The sequence below is a fragment of the Lynx rufus genome, unplaced genomic scaffold (genome assembly GCF_022079265.1).
Source record: "Lynx rufus isolate CCGP_SWC_20201006 ecotype Redwood Valley unplaced genomic scaffold, mLynRuf1.p SCAF_35, whole genome shotgun sequence".
In the NCBI taxonomy this organism is placed as follows: domain Eukaryota; kingdom Metazoa; phylum Chordata; class Mammalia; order Carnivora; family Felidae; genus Lynx; species Lynx rufus.
The window spans coordinates 228581-247221 of NW_025814851.1; the positions used below are offsets into that span (position 1 = coordinate 228581).

At 44.5% G+C, this 18641-nt stretch overlaps 1 protein-coding gene across 12 annotated transcripts in view; it reads right to left on the bottom strand.

Annotated features, from left to right (window-relative positions):
• Positions 1 to 18641, bottom strand: part of KDM5C (lysine demethylase 5C) — a 32834-nt gene that overhangs the window by 7787 nt on the left and 6406 nt on the right. For 5 of the 12 annotated variants that reach the window (XM_047093598.1, XM_047093602.1, XM_047093597.1 and 2 more), the window contains exons 3-15: positions 18130 to 18252; positions 17653 to 17823; positions 16985 to 17119; positions 16153 to 16276; positions 15858 to 16039; positions 14653 to 14811; positions 12778 to 12897; positions 12503 to 12661; positions 11472 to 11653; positions 11215 to 11377; positions 4579 to 4698; positions 4277 to 4471; positions 73 to 254 (exon numbers count right to left, since the gene is read on the bottom strand). In XM_047093598.1, the coding sequence (XP_046949554.1) occupies positions 73 to 254; positions 4277 to 4471; positions 4579 to 4698; positions 11215 to 11377; positions 11472 to 11653; positions 12503 to 12661; positions 12778 to 12897; positions 14653 to 14811; positions 15858 to 16039; positions 16153 to 16276; positions 16985 to 17119; positions 17653 to 17823; positions 18130 to 18252 (2015 nt within the window). Of the gene's footprint in view, positions 1 to 72; positions 255 to 4276; positions 4472 to 4578; positions 4699 to 11214; positions 11378 to 11471; positions 11654 to 12502; positions 12662 to 12777; positions 12898 to 14652; positions 14812 to 15489; positions 15819 to 15857; positions 16040 to 16152; positions 16277 to 16984; positions 17120 to 17652; positions 17824 to 18129; positions 18253 to 18641 lie in introns of those variants that run through there. The other 7 variants (XM_047093595.1, XM_047093599.1, XM_047093601.1 and 4 more) reach the window with 5 other exon arrangements.

Below are 18641 nucleotides of genomic sequence, written 5' to 3' on the forward strand. Positions count from 1 at the left end.
GGGAAGCACATCTGGCCCAGCTCTGTATCCCCCTCCTCAGCCCACTTCCTTCATAATAGGTCCTTGGCTCACCGCAGGTACTGCCGGCTACTGGAGCACTTGCAGAGGTCATTGATGTGGGAAAGGCAGACAAGCCCGTCCGGGCAGTCGTAGCAGGCCAGAGCTGACAGGAAGCATGTGGTCTTGCACTTGATGCATTGGCGCTCGTCATCTGGGAGTAGCTCGAAAGCCTCTCGCTCAGCTTCCGTGATGCCCTGGGGGCAATTCAACCCACACACGTCATACAGAACCAGAACAGGGCTGCAGAAATGCCCCCATCACTGCCACAACCGAGCCTCAACCTAGACTCCACAATCTGTGCTAAGAGTTGTGGAGAGCAAACTCCTAGAACATACTGCCTCTGTGAAGTTCAAACTCTCAAAACTGGAGGAATCAGATGAACCAGGGCAAGATCAGTGAGGGCTGAGAGGAAGAAAAATTGGGTAGGATTCAGATCAGCAGAGAGGGCCTTTATGGGTGAAAGGAGGTGAGGTGGTGGATCAAGGCACCAGAGAGGTGGCAACGTGCGGGAGCGGCTGAGAGAAAGGCTATGTGCAAGGGAAACGATGCTGGCTTCCGGTCCCTTGGCACCCAGTGTTCCAGGCACCATGCTGGCAGCTTAGCAGGCAGGACACGCCGCATGCACACATATAACTCACAGAAATAAGACTCTGTGCTTGTGTCCAGTGTCTAAAGATACAATTTTTTTTTCAACAACATGGTTTCCAAACCTATGCCAGTGACTTCATCTGTCACTCAGATGAAGAAAAAGCCATCTGTTCCAAAAATGGATGAAAACCCAGCTAGGCTGAAGTAACCAAAAGACAACACAATGCTGTACCTTATGGGCAATTTTAGGGATTTCTAAAGGGAAATTTGAACTAACAGTTTTTGTTCTACATTGACTCTAACATCTAACCTCTGCATAAGATATGAGTCCATTGTACATTACAAATCTCGCTCTGCCTCTTATTAGTTGTGTGATGTTGAGTAAATTACTTAAACCTCTCTGGATTTCTATTTCGCCGTCTTAAGTTGGAGATAATGGCACCATCCTCACTGTACTGTTACGAAAATTAACAAAGGTGCAGTGACTAAGACTTAGAAAAGTATCTTAACACTTAGAAGAAGTGGAACCACAAAATATCCCTAACAGCCAAAACAATCTTGAGAAAGAACAAAACTGGACGCATCATACTTCCTGACTTTGAACTATACTACAAAGCTATAATAATTAAAACAGTATGGTACTTGCATAAAAATAGACACACAGACAAATGGAACAGAATTATGCCCTGAAATAAACCCCAAAATAAATAAAGTCAATTAACATTTGATATGGGAGCCAAGAATACTCAATAGAGAAAGGACAGTCTCTTCAACAAATGACAGTGGGAAAACTGAGTAACCACATACAGATGAATTTGGACCCTTCTACCACTCGTGAAAATTAACTTGAAATTGATTAAAGACTTAAATGTAATGCCTAAAACCGTAAAACTCCTAAAAGAGAACACAGTGATAAAGTTCCTTGACATTGGTCCTGGCAATAACTTCTTGGACAGGACACCTAAGCACAAGCAACAAAAGCAAAAATAAGTAAGTGGGACTACTATAACAGCATCTGCACAGCAGAAGAAATCATCAACAAAATGAAAAGGCAACCTATGGAATGGGAGAAAGTATTTGTAAATCATCTGTTTGATAAAGGATTAATATCCAAAACATATAAGGAACTCATCCAACTCAATACAAAAAAAAAAACCCCACAAACAATGTGATTTAAAAAAACATGGGCAGTGGGGCGCCTGGGTGGCTCCGTCAGTTAAGCGTCTGACTCGGCTCAGGTCATGATCTCACAGTTCGTGAGTTTGAGCCCCGTGTCGGGCTCTGTGCTGACAGCTCAGAGCCTGGAGACTGCTTCACATTCTATGTCTCTCTCTTTCTCTGCCCCTTCCCTGCTCATGCTCTGTCTCTCTCTGTCTCAAAAATAAACAAACATTAAAAAAAAAAATTAAAAAAAAAGAAAAACAAACATGGGCAGAGAACCTGAACAGATACTTTTCCAAAGAGATACAAATGGGCAAGAGGTACATGAATATATGCTCAACAGGACTACCATCAGGGAAGTACAAATCAAAACCACAATGTGATATCACCTTACACCTGTCAGAATGGCTATTACCAAAAGAGATAAGTGTTGGCATGGATGTGGAAAAAAGGGAACCCTTGCACACTGTTAGTGGGAATGTAAACTGACTCAGCTACTTGGAAAATAGTATGGAGGTTCTTCAAAAAATTAAAAAATAGAACTACCCTATGATCTAGCAATCTCAATCCTGGATATATACCCAAAGGAAATAGAATCTCAAAGAGATATCTGCACTCCCATGATCACTGCAGCATTATTCACAACAGCCAAGCTATGGAAACAACCTAAGAGTTCATCAGTGGCTGAACAGATCAGAAAAATGTGATATATACATACAATGTAATATTATCCAGCCATGAGAAAGAAGGAAATCCTGGCATTTGTAAGACATGGATGAGCCTGGTGAACATTATACTAAGTATGTCAGCCAAAGAAAAAAACAAATACTATAGGATATCACTTATGTGTGGAATCTACAAAAGCCAAATTCATAGACACAGAGTAGAATAGTGGTTTCCAAGTGCTGGGGAGTAGGGGAAATGGGAGATATTGGTCGAGGACACACACTTCCAGTCAAAAGTTGAGCAGGTCTGGGGGATCTAATGTACAGCATGGTAACCGTAGAAAAGAAAAAAAAAAAAAAAAAAGAGTAAGTGCTCAACAAATATTTACTATTATTAACTTTAATTTTCAGATTAAGGATACCTATTCTCACAGGCCTATCCCATTTTACTGAGGAGGAAACTATGTCTCAGAGGGTCTGTAACCTGCCCAAAGTAAGAATCTGATGACAGTCTATTTTGACTATAAAGCCAGAGAATGCTCTAAGAACGAAGCTCCTAGGTATTTTTGGATCATAGGCTCCTTTGAGAATTGGATACAAGGTATGAGCCCTCTCCCCATAAAAGTGCTCAAATACACACACACAGTCTTTTACAGATTTTTAAGACTATGGGGTCGAGAACCTTTCTCTACAGTAAGGACCAAGTATAACGAATTCTCAGGGTCAGGATGAGAACACCTTGTCTTCCCACCTTGCTGTGGCTCCTTCTTGTAGTCTGGTACAACCTCAGGGTCATCATTTAATAACTGCACTGAACAGAGAAAGAGAATGATGCCTGGAAAAGCCCAGGGGCTTACCAACTAACACCAGAGACTTCCAACATCACCACAGCTGCAATTCTCCTTACAGCCCATGCTCATAGGCAAATTATAAATGAGCTTTAAAATAAGAAAGGATTACCCTAAATGGGCAGCAAGGGATCCCTCAGGACCAGCATTCCCTTGTAATATTATGTAGGACTCTAAGTCAATTCCCTAGTTGGGCAAGAGTGGAACTTTAAGGAGGCAGCTGAGCTACAAGAGTAGCACTCCCACTGGTCTACAAACACAGCTGACCACAGGCTTACGAGAAATCTAAAGGAGGACCGCCTTTGTATTTGGTAGTGTCACCCTAGTTTGGGCTACTGAACCATCTGAATGCAATAAAATGGCATTTGCTAAAAAATGTTCCATATTTCAATCATTTCCTTCATGTGTTACTATTACCAACAACAGCAGCTGCTACGTTGCAAGCATAATAATAGATACTTTGACATAAATAAATGACCTTACTCAAGCTTTACAACTCCCTTGCAAATGTGGTATTTAGTCCCATTTTCCAGAGTAGGGAAGTGAGACTATGAGAGGTTATGCAACCTGAACAGGTCACCCAGCTAATCAGCAGTAGGGGTTTCATATGCCAGGCTGTCCTGTCAGGTTATTTAAATAATGACAAACAGCGGTAACACCAGGACCTGCTGCGGGTCAGTTACTTAACATAATCTTTAATCTACTCAACTATCCAAAAAGATAAACGTTATAATCCCCATTTTTCAGAGATGGATTAGGACACTCTGCAAAGTAAATTAACTTGCTCACAGCTGTTGATAAATGGCAGAGCAGAGAATGGAAAGGGATTTCTAATCCAGATGCATCTAGTTCTTTTTACTACACTCCAAGACTAGAGGGTACATCTACTTCTTTCTTCCCCCACTTCTGCCAGGCTAGGGTGCCTAATTCAGGGCACTCTCCCCTCCACCCTACCTTTTCAAGCAGGGCCTTTCGTAGACGCCGTTCCTCCTGCACCATGATGAACATCTCCTTATGCACAGCTGCGGCCAGGTTCAGGTCCAGCTTCTCTGGGCAGGCAGCCATCTTACAGATGAGCTCCTCATGGGAGAAGACGCAGTATCTTCGGAGCCGGCGGTAGTGCTCAATGCATTGGCGCCCAGCTGGCAACTGTGGACAGATTCACGGTTGAGTGTGGCCAAGTCTGAAGGCCATGGTGCCTCAGCTTCCCCACATCCCTCCTGCTTCTCCCTGCCAACCCACCATACTCCACTCACCCAGTCAGCAGTGCAAAAGTTGACAGCCTCCGCAAAGTTGTAGCCTTGGTTGAAGCCACTGTGGTAAGCACGAGGGAAGGTAATGACAAATTCTCCTGCACACTGGTTTGTACGGACAACCTGAGGAAGAAAAAGGCCAGGAAACCTGATTTAAGTGCAGGGTTCTTAAGGAGACAAAGGAGAGTCTGAGGAAACAGTGTGACAACAGACTTCCAGATCCAATTCCAAAAGGACCGACCACTGGCCTCTGCTCTCAAAGTTGTGACTTTATGTTGGCAGCCAACAGGAAGATCGGAGTCAAAAGTAGGAAATGTACGTACCAAAGTATTTCAACTTTCCTAGTAATTTTTATAAAAATTTAAAATCTCACTTTTCATTAAGCTGGCTAAGCCTTTTTCATTAATAATTATTTTTATCAGTCATATATGCAGTTCCCAGAGCCATGTGTTCTACAAGATTTGTTTTAAAATCAGCAGACCCTGGGGCGCCTGGATGGCTCAGGTGGTTAAGCATCTGACTCTTGATTTCAGTTCAGGTCACAATCTCGTGGTTCATGGCTTCGAGCCCCGCATCGAGCTCTGTGCTGACAGTGCAGAGCCTGCTTGGGATTCTCTGTCTCTGCCCCCTCACCCCGCCTCTTCTATTGGTGAAAGCCAATCACTTTCACCTCTTCTATTTTGGCATTCTCCTTAACAACCCTAAATAACATGCCTCTTGACTATACTGAAAATAGCCACCTATTATTTCTCAGTTTGCTTAGTTTTCCGTGCATGTATTAGTAATTCAATCCCAACCTTTTAGACAAGTGTCCAACCCTCTTCTCATCTATCAGTTTTCACCTTTCTGTTGCAGAGCCTTATGATCTGTTCCAACCTGAACCAGCTACACTATACTCCCTGGATCGTCACTCTGCCATGATGATCTCCTGTTTCCTAGATCCCAGGTCTTCCTCTTTCTTGGTGTATTCTTTTGCTGTACTTGAGCACATCCTCCAATAGCTGCCTAGGAAACAGTGGGAACAACTTTTTTTTGGAAAATGTTTCTATTCTACTCTCATACTGCATAATTTGACCATATAGAATTCTAAATTGAAAACCATTTCGAAGGCATGGCTCTAGTCTTCTAGATTCTAGTGATGCTTTTGAAAAGTCTGAAGCCGGGGCGCCTGGGTGGCGCAGTCGGTTAAGCGTCCAACTTCAGCCAGGTCACGATCTCGCGGTCCGTGAGTTCGAGCCCCGCGTCGGGCTCTGGGCTGATGGCTCAGAGCCTGGAGCCTGTTTCCGATTCTGTGTCTCCCTCTCTCTCTGCCCCTCCCCCGTTCATGCTCTGTCTCTCTCTGTCGCAAAAATAAATAAACGTTGGAAAAAAAAAAAAATTTAAAAAAAAAAGAAAAGTCTGAAGCCATCCTGATTTCTAGTGCTATGAATTAAACCTCTTTTCTCTCAGAGAGCTTGTAGGATTTTTTCTGGTCCAAGTGTTTGATATAAAAATTTTACCAGATATACTTGGTGTAGATCTATTTTCATTCATGTACTGGGTAGGCGCTTCAATTCTGAAAGCTTGGGTCTTTTAGTTCAGGAAAATTTTCTTGAATGATTTCATTAGTGATTTGTTTTCATCTCTGCTCTTTTCAGAACTCATTTGAATATAGAACCTTCTGAACAAATTCTCTACCTTTTCTCAACTTTCGTTACCATTTCCCATCTTTACTGTTTATCCTCTAAACCTTTTTCTTCCACTTTCGCTATCACAATTTTAATTTCCAAGAGCTCTTTTTTGTTCATCAGGATGTTCTTTTTAGAGTATCCTGTTCTTATTTCAGTTTGCAATATATGCTCATCTCTGAAGATCTTAGTGAGATTTCCTTCCCTTTTCAAGTTCTTTTAATGTTTATTTTTCAGAGAGAGTGAGCAAGTGAGCGCATAAGCAGGAGAGGGTCAGGGAGAGAGGGAGACAGAATCTGAAACAGGCTCCAGGCTCTGAGCTGTCAGCACAGAGCCCGATGTGGGGCTTGAAGCCATTCACCACGAGATCATGACCTGAGCTGAAGATGGATGCTCAACCGAATGAGCCACCCAGCACCCCATCCCTTTTCTTTTTGAAGTTTACTTCTCTCCCTGCCTAACCTCTGTTTATACAGGTTGCTTTTTTGTTGTTGTTTGGTTCTGTTTTCTAGAGTTTCCTCAGTTGTCTGTTAATCTGTGGCTGTCTACTTTTTTAAGAGTAAAAAATGGAAAAGCTGAATGGAAGTTCTGAGTATATAGGTGAAGTCTGTCAACTGTCGCTGTAGGGTGATGTGGCTGAGCCATTTAGTTTGGGAAACTGTAGGTCTTTCTTTTCAGGTCACTCAAGATTCTCCAGGGAAAACTCCTTTTTTTTTTTTTTTTTGCCTGAAAGAAAAACATCTAGCTGCTAGTTCTGAGAACCAAGTGAAGGAAGACTGGGAACCTCAGCATCCATCACTCATACAATGATGAATCCTACTATTTTCACTTTATCTCCATCCTCAACTGTACCTAGACCTCTGTCCAGAGATATTTTATTTTAACCTCTTCAAGTAAATCTCCAGTCTTCTGCTTTAGTGAGGGAGGGTCACATTTCCAGCTGCCCAGCATGGCAGGGGATCTCACAGCCTCTTATAGACGTGAATGAATCCTTATTTTCACCCCATTCTTCTTTCCTCCCAGAATGTCTGGTGCCACTGACTACTGAACCTCTGGGGGGATTCTGAACTATATATCAGGTTGCTTGGTTCTGAGATGTTTGAATACTGGCTTAAGTTTCAATTTTCTTATCTGTTTTCTAGTTTCAAGAATTTTGATCTCTCTCTTTTCTCCATTTTAATAATTTTTTACCTTAAAAAAAAGCCCTTTGTGCCATTTTAGTGGAGTTTCAGCAAGGAATGGAAGCAGCCATGTGTTAGTTTGCCATCTTTAGGAGAAGCCTCACAAAGTTTTTTGAGATGAATATTAAGATGAATATCCAGTGCTGATGAACACACAGTGAAATAGGTGCAAGGCTGGTAATGGGACCAGTAACTAAAACTAAGATATTATTACTGATATATATCAAGAGCCTAAAATATTTATACCCTTCAAAACAATCTGCTAGGATTCTAGATTAATGGGGAGAATTAACATCCTCATGACACTGAAATTTCCCATTCATGAATACATCTCCGCATTTATCCAGGTCATGCATCAGCTCCCACCTCCAATACATTTTCTTTTCAAAGATGCAACAGCATTTCTTGCCTGGATTATTGTACTGGCCCCCATTACCAAGCACTAGAATTATCTTCCAAAAAATGCAAATCTGACCAGCAATGCCCCTGCTGAGAACCCCTTACTTGAAACTCCATGTCCACATGATTGAAGCCACTGTTACTCTTCCCTCAAGGATCATTCCTTCTACAAATGCTTTCCTGACCCCCTCTTCCTAATGACACAGTCTGTTGTTCTTCTGAAGCACCTCTAACATTTATTCCACTTGTTTACTCACCTCTGTTGTCCACTCAACTGCACATACCTGAAGGTAGGGACTGGTTTATTTGTCTTCAAGGTGCTGGCCAGAGGCCTTGTACACACAGGGAGTTCTAGCAGTAGTACTTGCTGAATGACCTAAACCCAGCCTTGATTCTATAGATGTGAAAACTGAATCCCAGAGAAGCTTCAAGTAGCAGAGCCAGAAATAGAACTTAATGCTCCTCTTATCTCAACCTGCACCCTCACTTTGGCAATGTTACTTTACCATGTCCTATGTAGTTATTTAAAAAGGCTCTCCTCACATTCTGTAGCTGTTAAAAATGACCCAAATATCCATCAAGTGGTGAATGGATAAACAAAATGTGATACATTCATACAATGAAATATTATTCTACCATAAATAGAAATGAGGTTCTGACACATGCTACAACATGGATGAACCTCAAAAACATTATGCTAAGTGAAAGAAGCTGGATGCAAAAGACCACATATTATTCCATTTATAAGAACTGTCTAGAAAAGGCAAATCTCTAGTGACAGAAGGCAGATTAGTGGTTGCCTGGGACTAGGGGTTGGAATGGAGAGTGACTGCAAAAGGGCATGAGGGATCTTTTTGGGGTGATAAATGTTCTAAAACTGGATTGTGGTGATGGCACAACTGTGTAAATTCACTGAACTGTGTACACTTAAAATGGGTAAATTTTAAGGTATGTAAATTATACTGCAATAAAAAAAATTTGTTTAAAAAGATGGTTATAAGCAGCTCATAGTAAGAAAACAACAATCATTCTAGCCCAGCACTGTCCAACAGAAATATAATGCCAGCCACATATGTACTTTTAAATTCTCTAGTACATTAAAAAAGTAAAAAGAAACAAGTAAAATTAATAACTTCAGAGTATTCTATTTAATAGATCCACAATATCAGCATTTCAGTGTGTAAGTGGTATACAAAAATATCAGTAAGATATTTTCATACTAAGTCTTGACACCCGACATGTTTTATACTTTCAGCACATTTCAGATTGGACTAGCCATGTTTCAAGTGCTCAGCAGCCACATGTGGCTAGTGGCTACCAAACTGGACAGTGCCGTTCTAGATCATTAAACTTAAAATGAGATTATAAAACCCATACACTGATTGTTATATCAAAATTTACATAGAAAAATAACAGATGGGAAACATAACAAAATGTGGAGGAAATAGAGATGATCACTATATTTCCATTTTCTGGAAAGGGGGCAGGTTTCTTTTATAATGAAAATAAAACTTACACTATATAGCTATAAAAAAAAATGGTTTTCTTCTGCCAAAGGGGAAGGGGGTAGGGGGTGGGCTAAAGATAGATCCTGGGGGAGCTTCAGCTGGCTTAAACTGCAGGCTGCCAGCATGAGAATATGAAAATCAGATGCCTTGGATTGAGGGGATACTGCCAAGTCCAAAGAGTCTGGAGATGCTGGGAACCACCTATAGGAGGGGCAGGGTGGGGGTGGGGTGAAGCAGCAGCTGGCCAGAGAAGCTGGTGAGCCATGAGCAGGACAAATGCTGTGGAGCTGGAAGCAAAGAGCACACGTTTAAAAATCTGTAATAAATTTTTCTTAAAAAGAGTTAAGGATTAAATAGTTACACACACACACGCGCGCGCGCGCGTGTGTGTGTATCTTGGCTGTCTAAATCTTTAAGGAGAATCCTCTTCTACTCATAATTTTCCTTGGCACTGTAGGCAAGGACTAATGCTGTGCTATGTGTCAGGAAGAATGGACTGTGAGGAAGTCAGACCCAGTGTCTACTTACGAAGAGCTGAACTGGAAGGGCCCTTGATCATCTCCACCTCTCGAGTCCAGTAATTCTTAAATGGGGTGAGGCAGTGATGGAAAAGGATACCTGCCATCCCCCTACCACTCTGCCACCTCAAGTGGAAGAAGGCTGCCTGAACTGTTGTAGGATACACTTCCACTAATTCCCTAGATCCCTCAAGGCTTGGTTAAGTATCACTAAAGTAGCTAATAAAAAAATACTACAGGGTATGTAGTATATCAAAACAAGGTGAAGGCAAGAAACAATATGGGTGAGAACCACTGACCTAGTCCAAAGCTCTACTGTACAGGTGCTCGGGGATCTCAAGGAGACATTAATTCAATATGTACTGACCGCTTACCACATCCTATGCATTAGACCAAGTGGCAGGGCAGCCAAGGTGTTGGCAGGGGGCGGGGGGTGGGGGGTTGAAGGGAGTGGGGAGGAGTAGTAGCACAGAATAAGACTCAAAGTACAGGTGGACGATGTACCAATTACTGACCCTACAGGACTGTTGATCAGGCTGTTTTAAGATCTACACCAGAAAACTGGCTGATGCTAATGCTTGAAAGTTTCTTATAGGCAAGCTAGATTGTATACCCAGCAAAACATTTTATAGTGTGGGAGAGAAGTCCACAGAGGAGGAGGATAGGTTCAGTCTAGGACTCTGGGTTCAACTTTATTTTAAATGTTGACATTGGCACTTTTTTTTAGAGGTTACTTCCCCTCCAGCTTTACTGAGATATAGCTGATGTATAATACCCTACAAGTTTAAGGTGTACAACATGTTGACCTGATACACTTATATATTGCAAAATAATTACTACCACAGAACTTTTGACCTGTTAAATAAGTAAAAAAGACCTACCCATTGCTTCCAAAAGGGCTACTATATGGAACATGTCAGAGACTGCTAGTTGCCCCCCAATATTCATTCTCACCCTCTCTCACACTATGAATTTGTAACTGGTACATGACCATCTGGAGTAAGAACCACATTTTCCAGTCTTCCTTGTAACTAGACATGGCCACGTGACTAAGCTGTGACTAACAGGAGATGAATGGAAATGACGCGCGTCTTGCTCTGTCCTTCTGCCACTTCCCTCTCCTACTGGCTGTCATACAGACGTGAAAAGAACCATCCTGAGGTGTTGCCCTCAAACACATGGCCCAGAGCGCTCACCATCACATCATGTATCTAACTATTGCTATGTGAAGTCTCTATTAGAGTTGTCGAATAAAGATAAAAGAGGAATGAGAAAGAAGCACGGGTAGATTCCAGATGAACACCACCACCATAAAGGACATCGCTACACCATTCCTACCCCTTGTCCTTGTTTCCTGAGCACTCACCGGCACACCATGGGACATGAGGGTATTGGGATTCATGAGGGTGACAAGTTGGTGCAGGAGGTCAGGCTGGCTATCAAAGAGCTCAGGTGTCAGCTTCTTCATCACCTCTTCCAAATGTTCTGCTGCAAGTGAGGGTACCCCATACCAGGTCTTCGGCTCACCCCTGGCCATGTGGAAAGGGGACATATGGAGTGGTCACACACATGGTCCTCAGGGGGCCTACCCTGCCTCCCCAGCTTCCCAGGGCCCCCGCTCACCAATGGAGGTAGTTAATGGAGTAACTCCAGTGATCCTCAATATGCCAGCAAAAGGCTGAAAAGACCATGCCCACATAGAGCCAGGGCACCTTCATGCCAGAAATATCTGCATTGATGTGGCATAGTACAGACTGCTCCAACACTGGCATCACATTCAGGTTCCAACCACTGGTAGCATACTCCTGTCAGGTTGGGTATTTGTGGATAGGGGAAGAGGGTTATACTAAGGAACCGAGAGCTTTAGCCCAGGGAACCTTAATTTTGAGGTCACAGACTTTTTTTTTTAATTTTTTAACGTTTATTTATCTTTGAGACAGAGAGAGACAGAGCATGAACAGGGGAGGGGCAGAGGAAGAGGGAGACACAAAATCCGAAACAGGCTACAGGCTCTGAGCTGTCAGCCCAGAGCCCGACACAGGGCTTGAACTCACGGACGGCGAGATCATGACCTGAGCCGAAGTCGGCCGCCCAACCGACCAAGCCACCCAGGCGCCCCGAGGTCATAGACCTTTTTGACACATCTAAGAAATATTATAGACATTCTCCACCTCCCACCCACCCTCCACCAAATACATGCACACAAAATTTCAATTCGCTTTGATTTTAGCAAGTTTTACAGATATACTCACCCACCAAAATACCTGCAAGTTAAAGGCCCCCGCATTGGACCAAAACGCACCCTTCTCTTGAGGTAGGCCTGGGCCCTCATTTTTTTTCCTGCACATACAGTCTCAGTCCCTGAACACTTCTTATGAATGAGCCAGGCACCCTGCCAAGTATTTCATATACCTTCTCATTTAATTATTACAAATTTGTAAGGTAGGTACTATCCCCATCCTACAAAGAAGTAGCCAATCTCGTGGCTAGAGATGCCATTCCAGATACTAGGCTGTGTTCTTTACATGTACCATCTTCATCTAAATCTCACAGCAACTCTATGAGGCAGGCATAATGATCCCCACCCAAAAGAGATATTGAATGACCTGCCAAAGCTCACACCACTGACATATAATCATGAATCATCCACTCACCTCCTCCTCAGGGGTTAGGTGCCGCTTACTGTCACTGACGGGGAAACCGCTACCAAATTCTTTGGAATGGATGTCAGCCCCATACTCAACAGTCACATCTTCCTCAATGCTGTTTACCAACCGCCAGAACTCCTTCTCCACGAGTTCTGTGGGCACCATCTGGAGAACAGGGGTAGCAGATGACCATGGCCCCAGTGACTCAGGAGAGCTAAGACCACCAGGCACCAACACCTACGACCCTAGCCCTGACACTACCCCAGCCCTCCATCACCTACGTGCACAGGCATGTTGAAGTAATCGGCTTTAAAGGAGTCAGCCATCTCGCCAAAGCTCTGCAGAGTGTATTCCCGGGTAGCCTGCTCAAAGCCAAAGGCTTCAGGGGGGCGCTTACACTCCTGAAACCCAAAGGAGAACATGTCACCAAGGTAGAAGGCACAGGGGTGGAGATTCCTCAAAAGCGGAGCTGGAATATGGGGTAGGAGCAGGGAACAAGAACAGCCCTAGGTCTGCACTCAAGGCCCCTGAGGCAGACCTCACTTTATAGCTCCACCTTTTTCTCCTAGCACCTCAGCTTAGTCTTTTCATTCCCCACATGCACTGCGCTGCCATGCTTTTGCTCTTTTCTTCCTTTAGGACTTTACTACCTAAACCATGAACTCAGACTTAAATATGCTATCCTATATTCTTCTGCCAATTTTTTCGCTTGGGCTAAAATTGGAGTTTAAGCAGGGTGTGTAAGGAAGCTTTCTTAATGCCCAGCCTGGAACTACAAGCCTGAGAAAATGGCACTGAATGTTCTAGTAGCTCAGAGGATGGAAAACGAAGGCACTAGCTCCTACGCTGTCAAACCCTACACTATTCCTGTTCTTTAGACTGTCTCAGAAGACAGGATGTTGAGTCTACCTCACTTTGTACCTATGTTCATGGTTTTAGATGAGAGCTGTATGTATCCCAGAGTTAGACTCATGTCTGAAAAATCAATGTCAATCTGGTCCACTGGCCCACAACCACTTAAAGAGAGCCAAGCAGAGCTGACAGCCTTCATTGTCGATGATACTACTGGCGTCCAAACTCCTCCCTGAAGGAATCTCCACCACTACACCAAGGCCATTATGCACTGCCCCGGTCTCTTTCCTCAGCTGTGTGTGTGCACATGCACACCTAGTCTCTATGACCACAGCTGAGTCCCTAAGAGACCATCCACATTTGCTCTCCAGAAACCCACAGAGAAATGTAGATGAGTGCCCAGAATTTGGATGAAGGTAGAAAGCTCATGAAACAGACCTGACAGACAGACCAGGCCTCTCAGCCCTCACTGCTGCTTCAGATGCTCTCCTTACTTGTCCCTCTTGCACTAGGTACATTTGCCCCAAATACTCTTGCTCCAGCATGCCTCCATTCCCAGGTTTAGAAAGCCTGCCCATCTCTTCTAGTTAAAGCCTATATCACTGCAAACCAATCAAATTACCAAAACAAAAGGAAAACTAAGTATTATAACCATATGATGGACCCCCCAAAAGAAAAATTAAATCATACCCATGAATAAATTTAATATAGAAAATGATCATAAAGTAGCAAATGAAAATATACAGTAAGAGCCCAAACTTGTTAAAGGTAGTTATATATATGCAACAACAAAAAGATGAGAAGAAAATATACCAGACTATTAACAATGGTTGTCTCTAGATGGTGAGATGATAGGTAATTTGTCTATTTTCCAAGCTTTCTAAAAAAAACAAAGAATAAAAAACTTGGAAATCAAAAGAACAACTTTTTCTTCATATTCCTGTTCTCCAAATCTCATTCCTGACACATTCCCTGATTACTACCCTTAGTCATCTTCCTCTCCTCTGAACTTCTACACCTCAGAGTTTCTAACACGTAATTTAGCATTTGACTATACATCAGCACACCATGTGTCCAATCATGACTCTCACTGCCCCAGGTGGTCTGGGAGCTCCCAGAGGACATAAGCAAAGGCTAAGTCTCCTCCTCTTCTTTCTCCTAACACTCTGCCCAGCCTAGCCCCACGCTGGAACCCAAAATATTAAACTGTGGCTGAACTAGGAAGCTGTTCTCAATAAGGCCAGATAAAGGAAGGCAAAAATACCCTATGGGGCAGACATGAGCTGGGGCTGGGAAGGCCTTACCGCCATGACACACTTTGGGCACCTCCAGACACCCTTGGGAATCTCAGGCAGAGGAGGCAGCAGGCAGAAGATGTGGTAGTTGTCATCACAGCCATCACACAGCAGAAGCTTGTCATCCTCATCCCCTCGGGAACACATCCGGCAAACATAGGACTCGATCTGCCAGGGAAAGGAGGCAAGAGTTCATCAATCTAAGCCCTGTCCAGCCTTCAAACTGTCCTCCAGACAGTACTCTAATCCACATAACTATCCAATAGAAACCCACCATGCTTGCTGGCTAGATTAGTCATAACCCTGTGACAGGCTAGTCATGCTAGTTCTGGAGTTTAACTGTGTGCATATACCATCTCCCCAAATAAACTGGTAGAGCTGTGAGAGTGGAGTCTTTATCATTCAGTCATGAATCTCCCATTTTTATTCATTCAACAAACACTGAGCACTTATGTGTTCAACACTGTGCTGGACTCTGAAGTACAGCAATGAATAAATATGGTACCTGCCTCCTAAAGGCATACAGTACTCCAGAGACACATATTCATAAAAATTAAAGGGCAATGTGGCAATTGCCAATATTGGCCCATGAAGGGTACTATTGGAGCCTAGAGAAGGGAGCCCTCAAATCAGCCAGAGATAAGGAGGGATAGCCTTGAGGAAGGACTTCACTGAAAAGGGGACACTTGACAGTGACATTTGAAACTGACCAAAACCTGAATGCAAACTGAAGTCTGGCAATGGGGCAGAGCACAGGGGGAAACTTCCAGGCGGAAGAAACAGCATGTGCAAAGAGATGGGGGCAAGAAAAAGCATGGCGCATCTCAGGGGAAAAAACGAACATACCTACAAGTAGTTCAGTGTGGCTATAGCAGAGGAGTGAGGTGGGCAGTGCTGGGGAATGAGGCTAGAGGTCAGCAGGGACTGGATCATGCATGGTAATGAGGAGCTTAGCCTTTATCCTGAAGCAATGGAGAGGGAGTCTCCTTCTTTGGACCCTTCCAGCACTTCATGTTGACAGCACTTGATCACCCTTTCTTGTCCTCTGTTCCATGTGAGTTGGCCTTGTTTCCCCAATTAAGTGAGCTACCTGAAGGCAGGGCCCACCAGGCCCACTTTTCTGCTTAACGCAACCTGGTCCAGAGCCATGCTGGGGAAATGCTCGTTGAAGGGATGAGAAGCAGAGCATTAAGAAGTCAGGGCTGGGTCCTTACAAACTGGGCATTGCTGTGGTTCCTCCGCAGTCTCATGGTCATCTTGGTGCAGGGCTCTGGGCTGTGACTCAGCTCCTCCTTGCTCTCCAGGAAGGTCTTAGGTGAGGTTGACTCCACCTTCACATCCCCGCCTGACTCCTCCTTCACCACTACGGTGGGGGGACACTCAGGCCCTTCCTTATCTGGGAGAGGGAAGAGTGGCTCTAAAGTACAGGTCTAGAACAGTCAGGGCCCCGCCTCCTCTCCCCAGGCGAAGCCACCATCCTTCACACTGCCCCAGCCTGTCAGGCCTCACCTTTCTTCCGCAGAGTCTTATCCTTGGCCATGAGGCCCAGGCCCATCATCTTGGGGCCTGCCCCATAGATCTGTAGCTTCTTCAGTTCCGGATTCTTTTCAATGTCTTCTTCCGTGGGTTCCGGCTGGGAGAAAAAAAGGAAATGAATCAAGCCTGCTATCTGAGGCAGACTGCCCATCCTAAAAGAACAATAGCTTGGACTATATATCACTTGAGCTCATGCCAGGGACTAAGGCAAGGGCAGGCCTGGGCAGAGCTGCTTTTTGGAGACTAGGGTTAAGTGAGCTCCCCCCTCAGCCCTCTCTTGGAAAAAAATTAAGATGCAATTTGTTTTCCCAACTGTAAAACAAGAATATTAACTTCTACTTTACAGTGAGGCTTACAAAGAGTTTTGGGGATAACATATATAAAGAAATCTAACAGTGTTTGACACTACCAATAAATGACAGTGACTAATACGATCCACTAAATGACATGCTTCGGTGAGCCCAGGGACAATGTCTATCTTATTCTACTGTATCCCCAGTGCCTAGAAGAATGTCTGGCACACAAGCTTCTGCCTAAAGCTAGGATACAGGTATAAGGGAAAAGAAGAGTTCTACCCCTACGAGCAGAGTGAGTCAGGAAAGAACAAGATAGGCAAGAAGGGCCGACATAGAAAAGATATTGTACGAGGAGATCAAGACCCAGCTCAGAAGCTGCAGGGGGGCACACTTCTGCTCAGAACTCAGCGAGTGGAGTGAAGAAAAGTGGAACAGGGAACAGAACTCTGGTCAGAGGAAGGGAGAGGACTCCCACTTCCAAAGCTCTGAGTTAGAAGTGAAGTACTCACATCAGGCTGCAGTCTCTTGGCCCGCCGGCCATAGCTATTGAACTTGGAAGGTTGCACGGACTGTCGAAGGGGGATACTGTGGGGTTTGTATTCCTTGTCCTTTTCCTCATTATCAAATGGACGTGTGTTGCACTGCTGGGGACAAGTGAGGAGTAAGGGTGAGGGTATGGGGCCCTAAACCCCAACAATGACTTCCCTCTACCCTTACCCAATGGCAAACCAAGCTGTGGCTGCACCCACATGGCCCACACCAAAAGGCCATGCTCAACTGGTCGTTACCAATGACACCAGCACACAGTTTGAGAATTCTTTTCTTGCCTTTGCTTAGGTCATTCCTCCTTCAAACCACCTCCCCACAACCATCTCCCTAACTAAATCAGATGCCATCTCTTCCCAGACCTCTCCAAGTCCAAAATGTCTCTCCCTCTTTGGAATTACTTTATCAGTTAAAACCTTGTTATATATTGGATAGTAGGCTGGCCCTGTGGGCAACTCCAGGATCTCTGATCCTGGGCAGCATGGAAGAGAATAAGCACCACTAAAAAAGGGTAGAGTCTAGCTCCCAGGTGTCCAGTTCTCTGAACCAGTTCCATTAAGAGCCAAGTGTGGGACATCTGCATCTGGTGTGGGGGGGAAAGCCTTTTTCCACCCCAGCCTGGCATCCTTACCACCAGGTTGGCTCCAGACTGGTACATCTCATAGGGGTAAACGATGCGTTCATAGTGGGAGCGTAGCAGGGAACCAATGTTTTTGCCTGGTGGGTAGTTGAGGCGCTGGGCCACCCGGGCCCACCGACGGTCTTTGCAGATGGCTTCATAGCCACCTTCCTCCACCACGATCTGCAGGGACAAGCAGGAAGGGATGTGGATGTGCTGTGTGTATGTACATGAGGGAATAGGCCTGCAGAAAGGGAAATGAGGACAAGTCCGGCTCCTCACTTCAGTGAGGACTATTCCCTCCTTCTACCACCACCACTCAGATTCAAATTGCAGTAGGAGACACCAAGAAGTTCTGACAACAGCTCATGTGCTACCAGGCTGTGCCCTTCCACTGCAGCCTAGAGATCTAATATCCAAACCAAGGGAGCCCCCAGAGTACCAAGGATATTAAGGGGTGGGGGGGGTTTGAGAAAAACCTTCTCTTACTTTGCTGAGGCTGTAGAGGTCCAAGATCCGCCGTTCTACATTGGGAATTTTTAAGGAGGAGCCCTGGATTTCCCAGAATTTGGCAATCTGGTCCAAATAGTTCAGCTTCACTCTTGTCTGGGCCTGGAGAAGAAATTGCTCAAAGAGGATGGCCTCCCCCTCCACCTGAGCCCCATCTTCTGGCCTAATCTTAGGAGAGAAGAACGTGTACAGAGCAGCCCACCATCCAAGGCCTCTCCCCGTGAAATGGATCCCAAACTCTAGGCAGTGCTTAGCCCACCTCTCTCGCATCTCTGCCACCTTCTAGTCAATAGGATAAGCCCAAGGTTCCAAAACAGAGAGGGTTAGGTCACAACAGCTCTCTCAATCTCTTCGACAGGGCTGTGTGAATATCACCATTCCTGTTACAGACAGCCTCTGTTTCCTTAAGTCACAGAGCAGGTATCAAGAGATCTGAACGTCAAATAACTTAAGTTTCAGCTTGTTTCCTGCTATTGATTTGCTTGTATAGC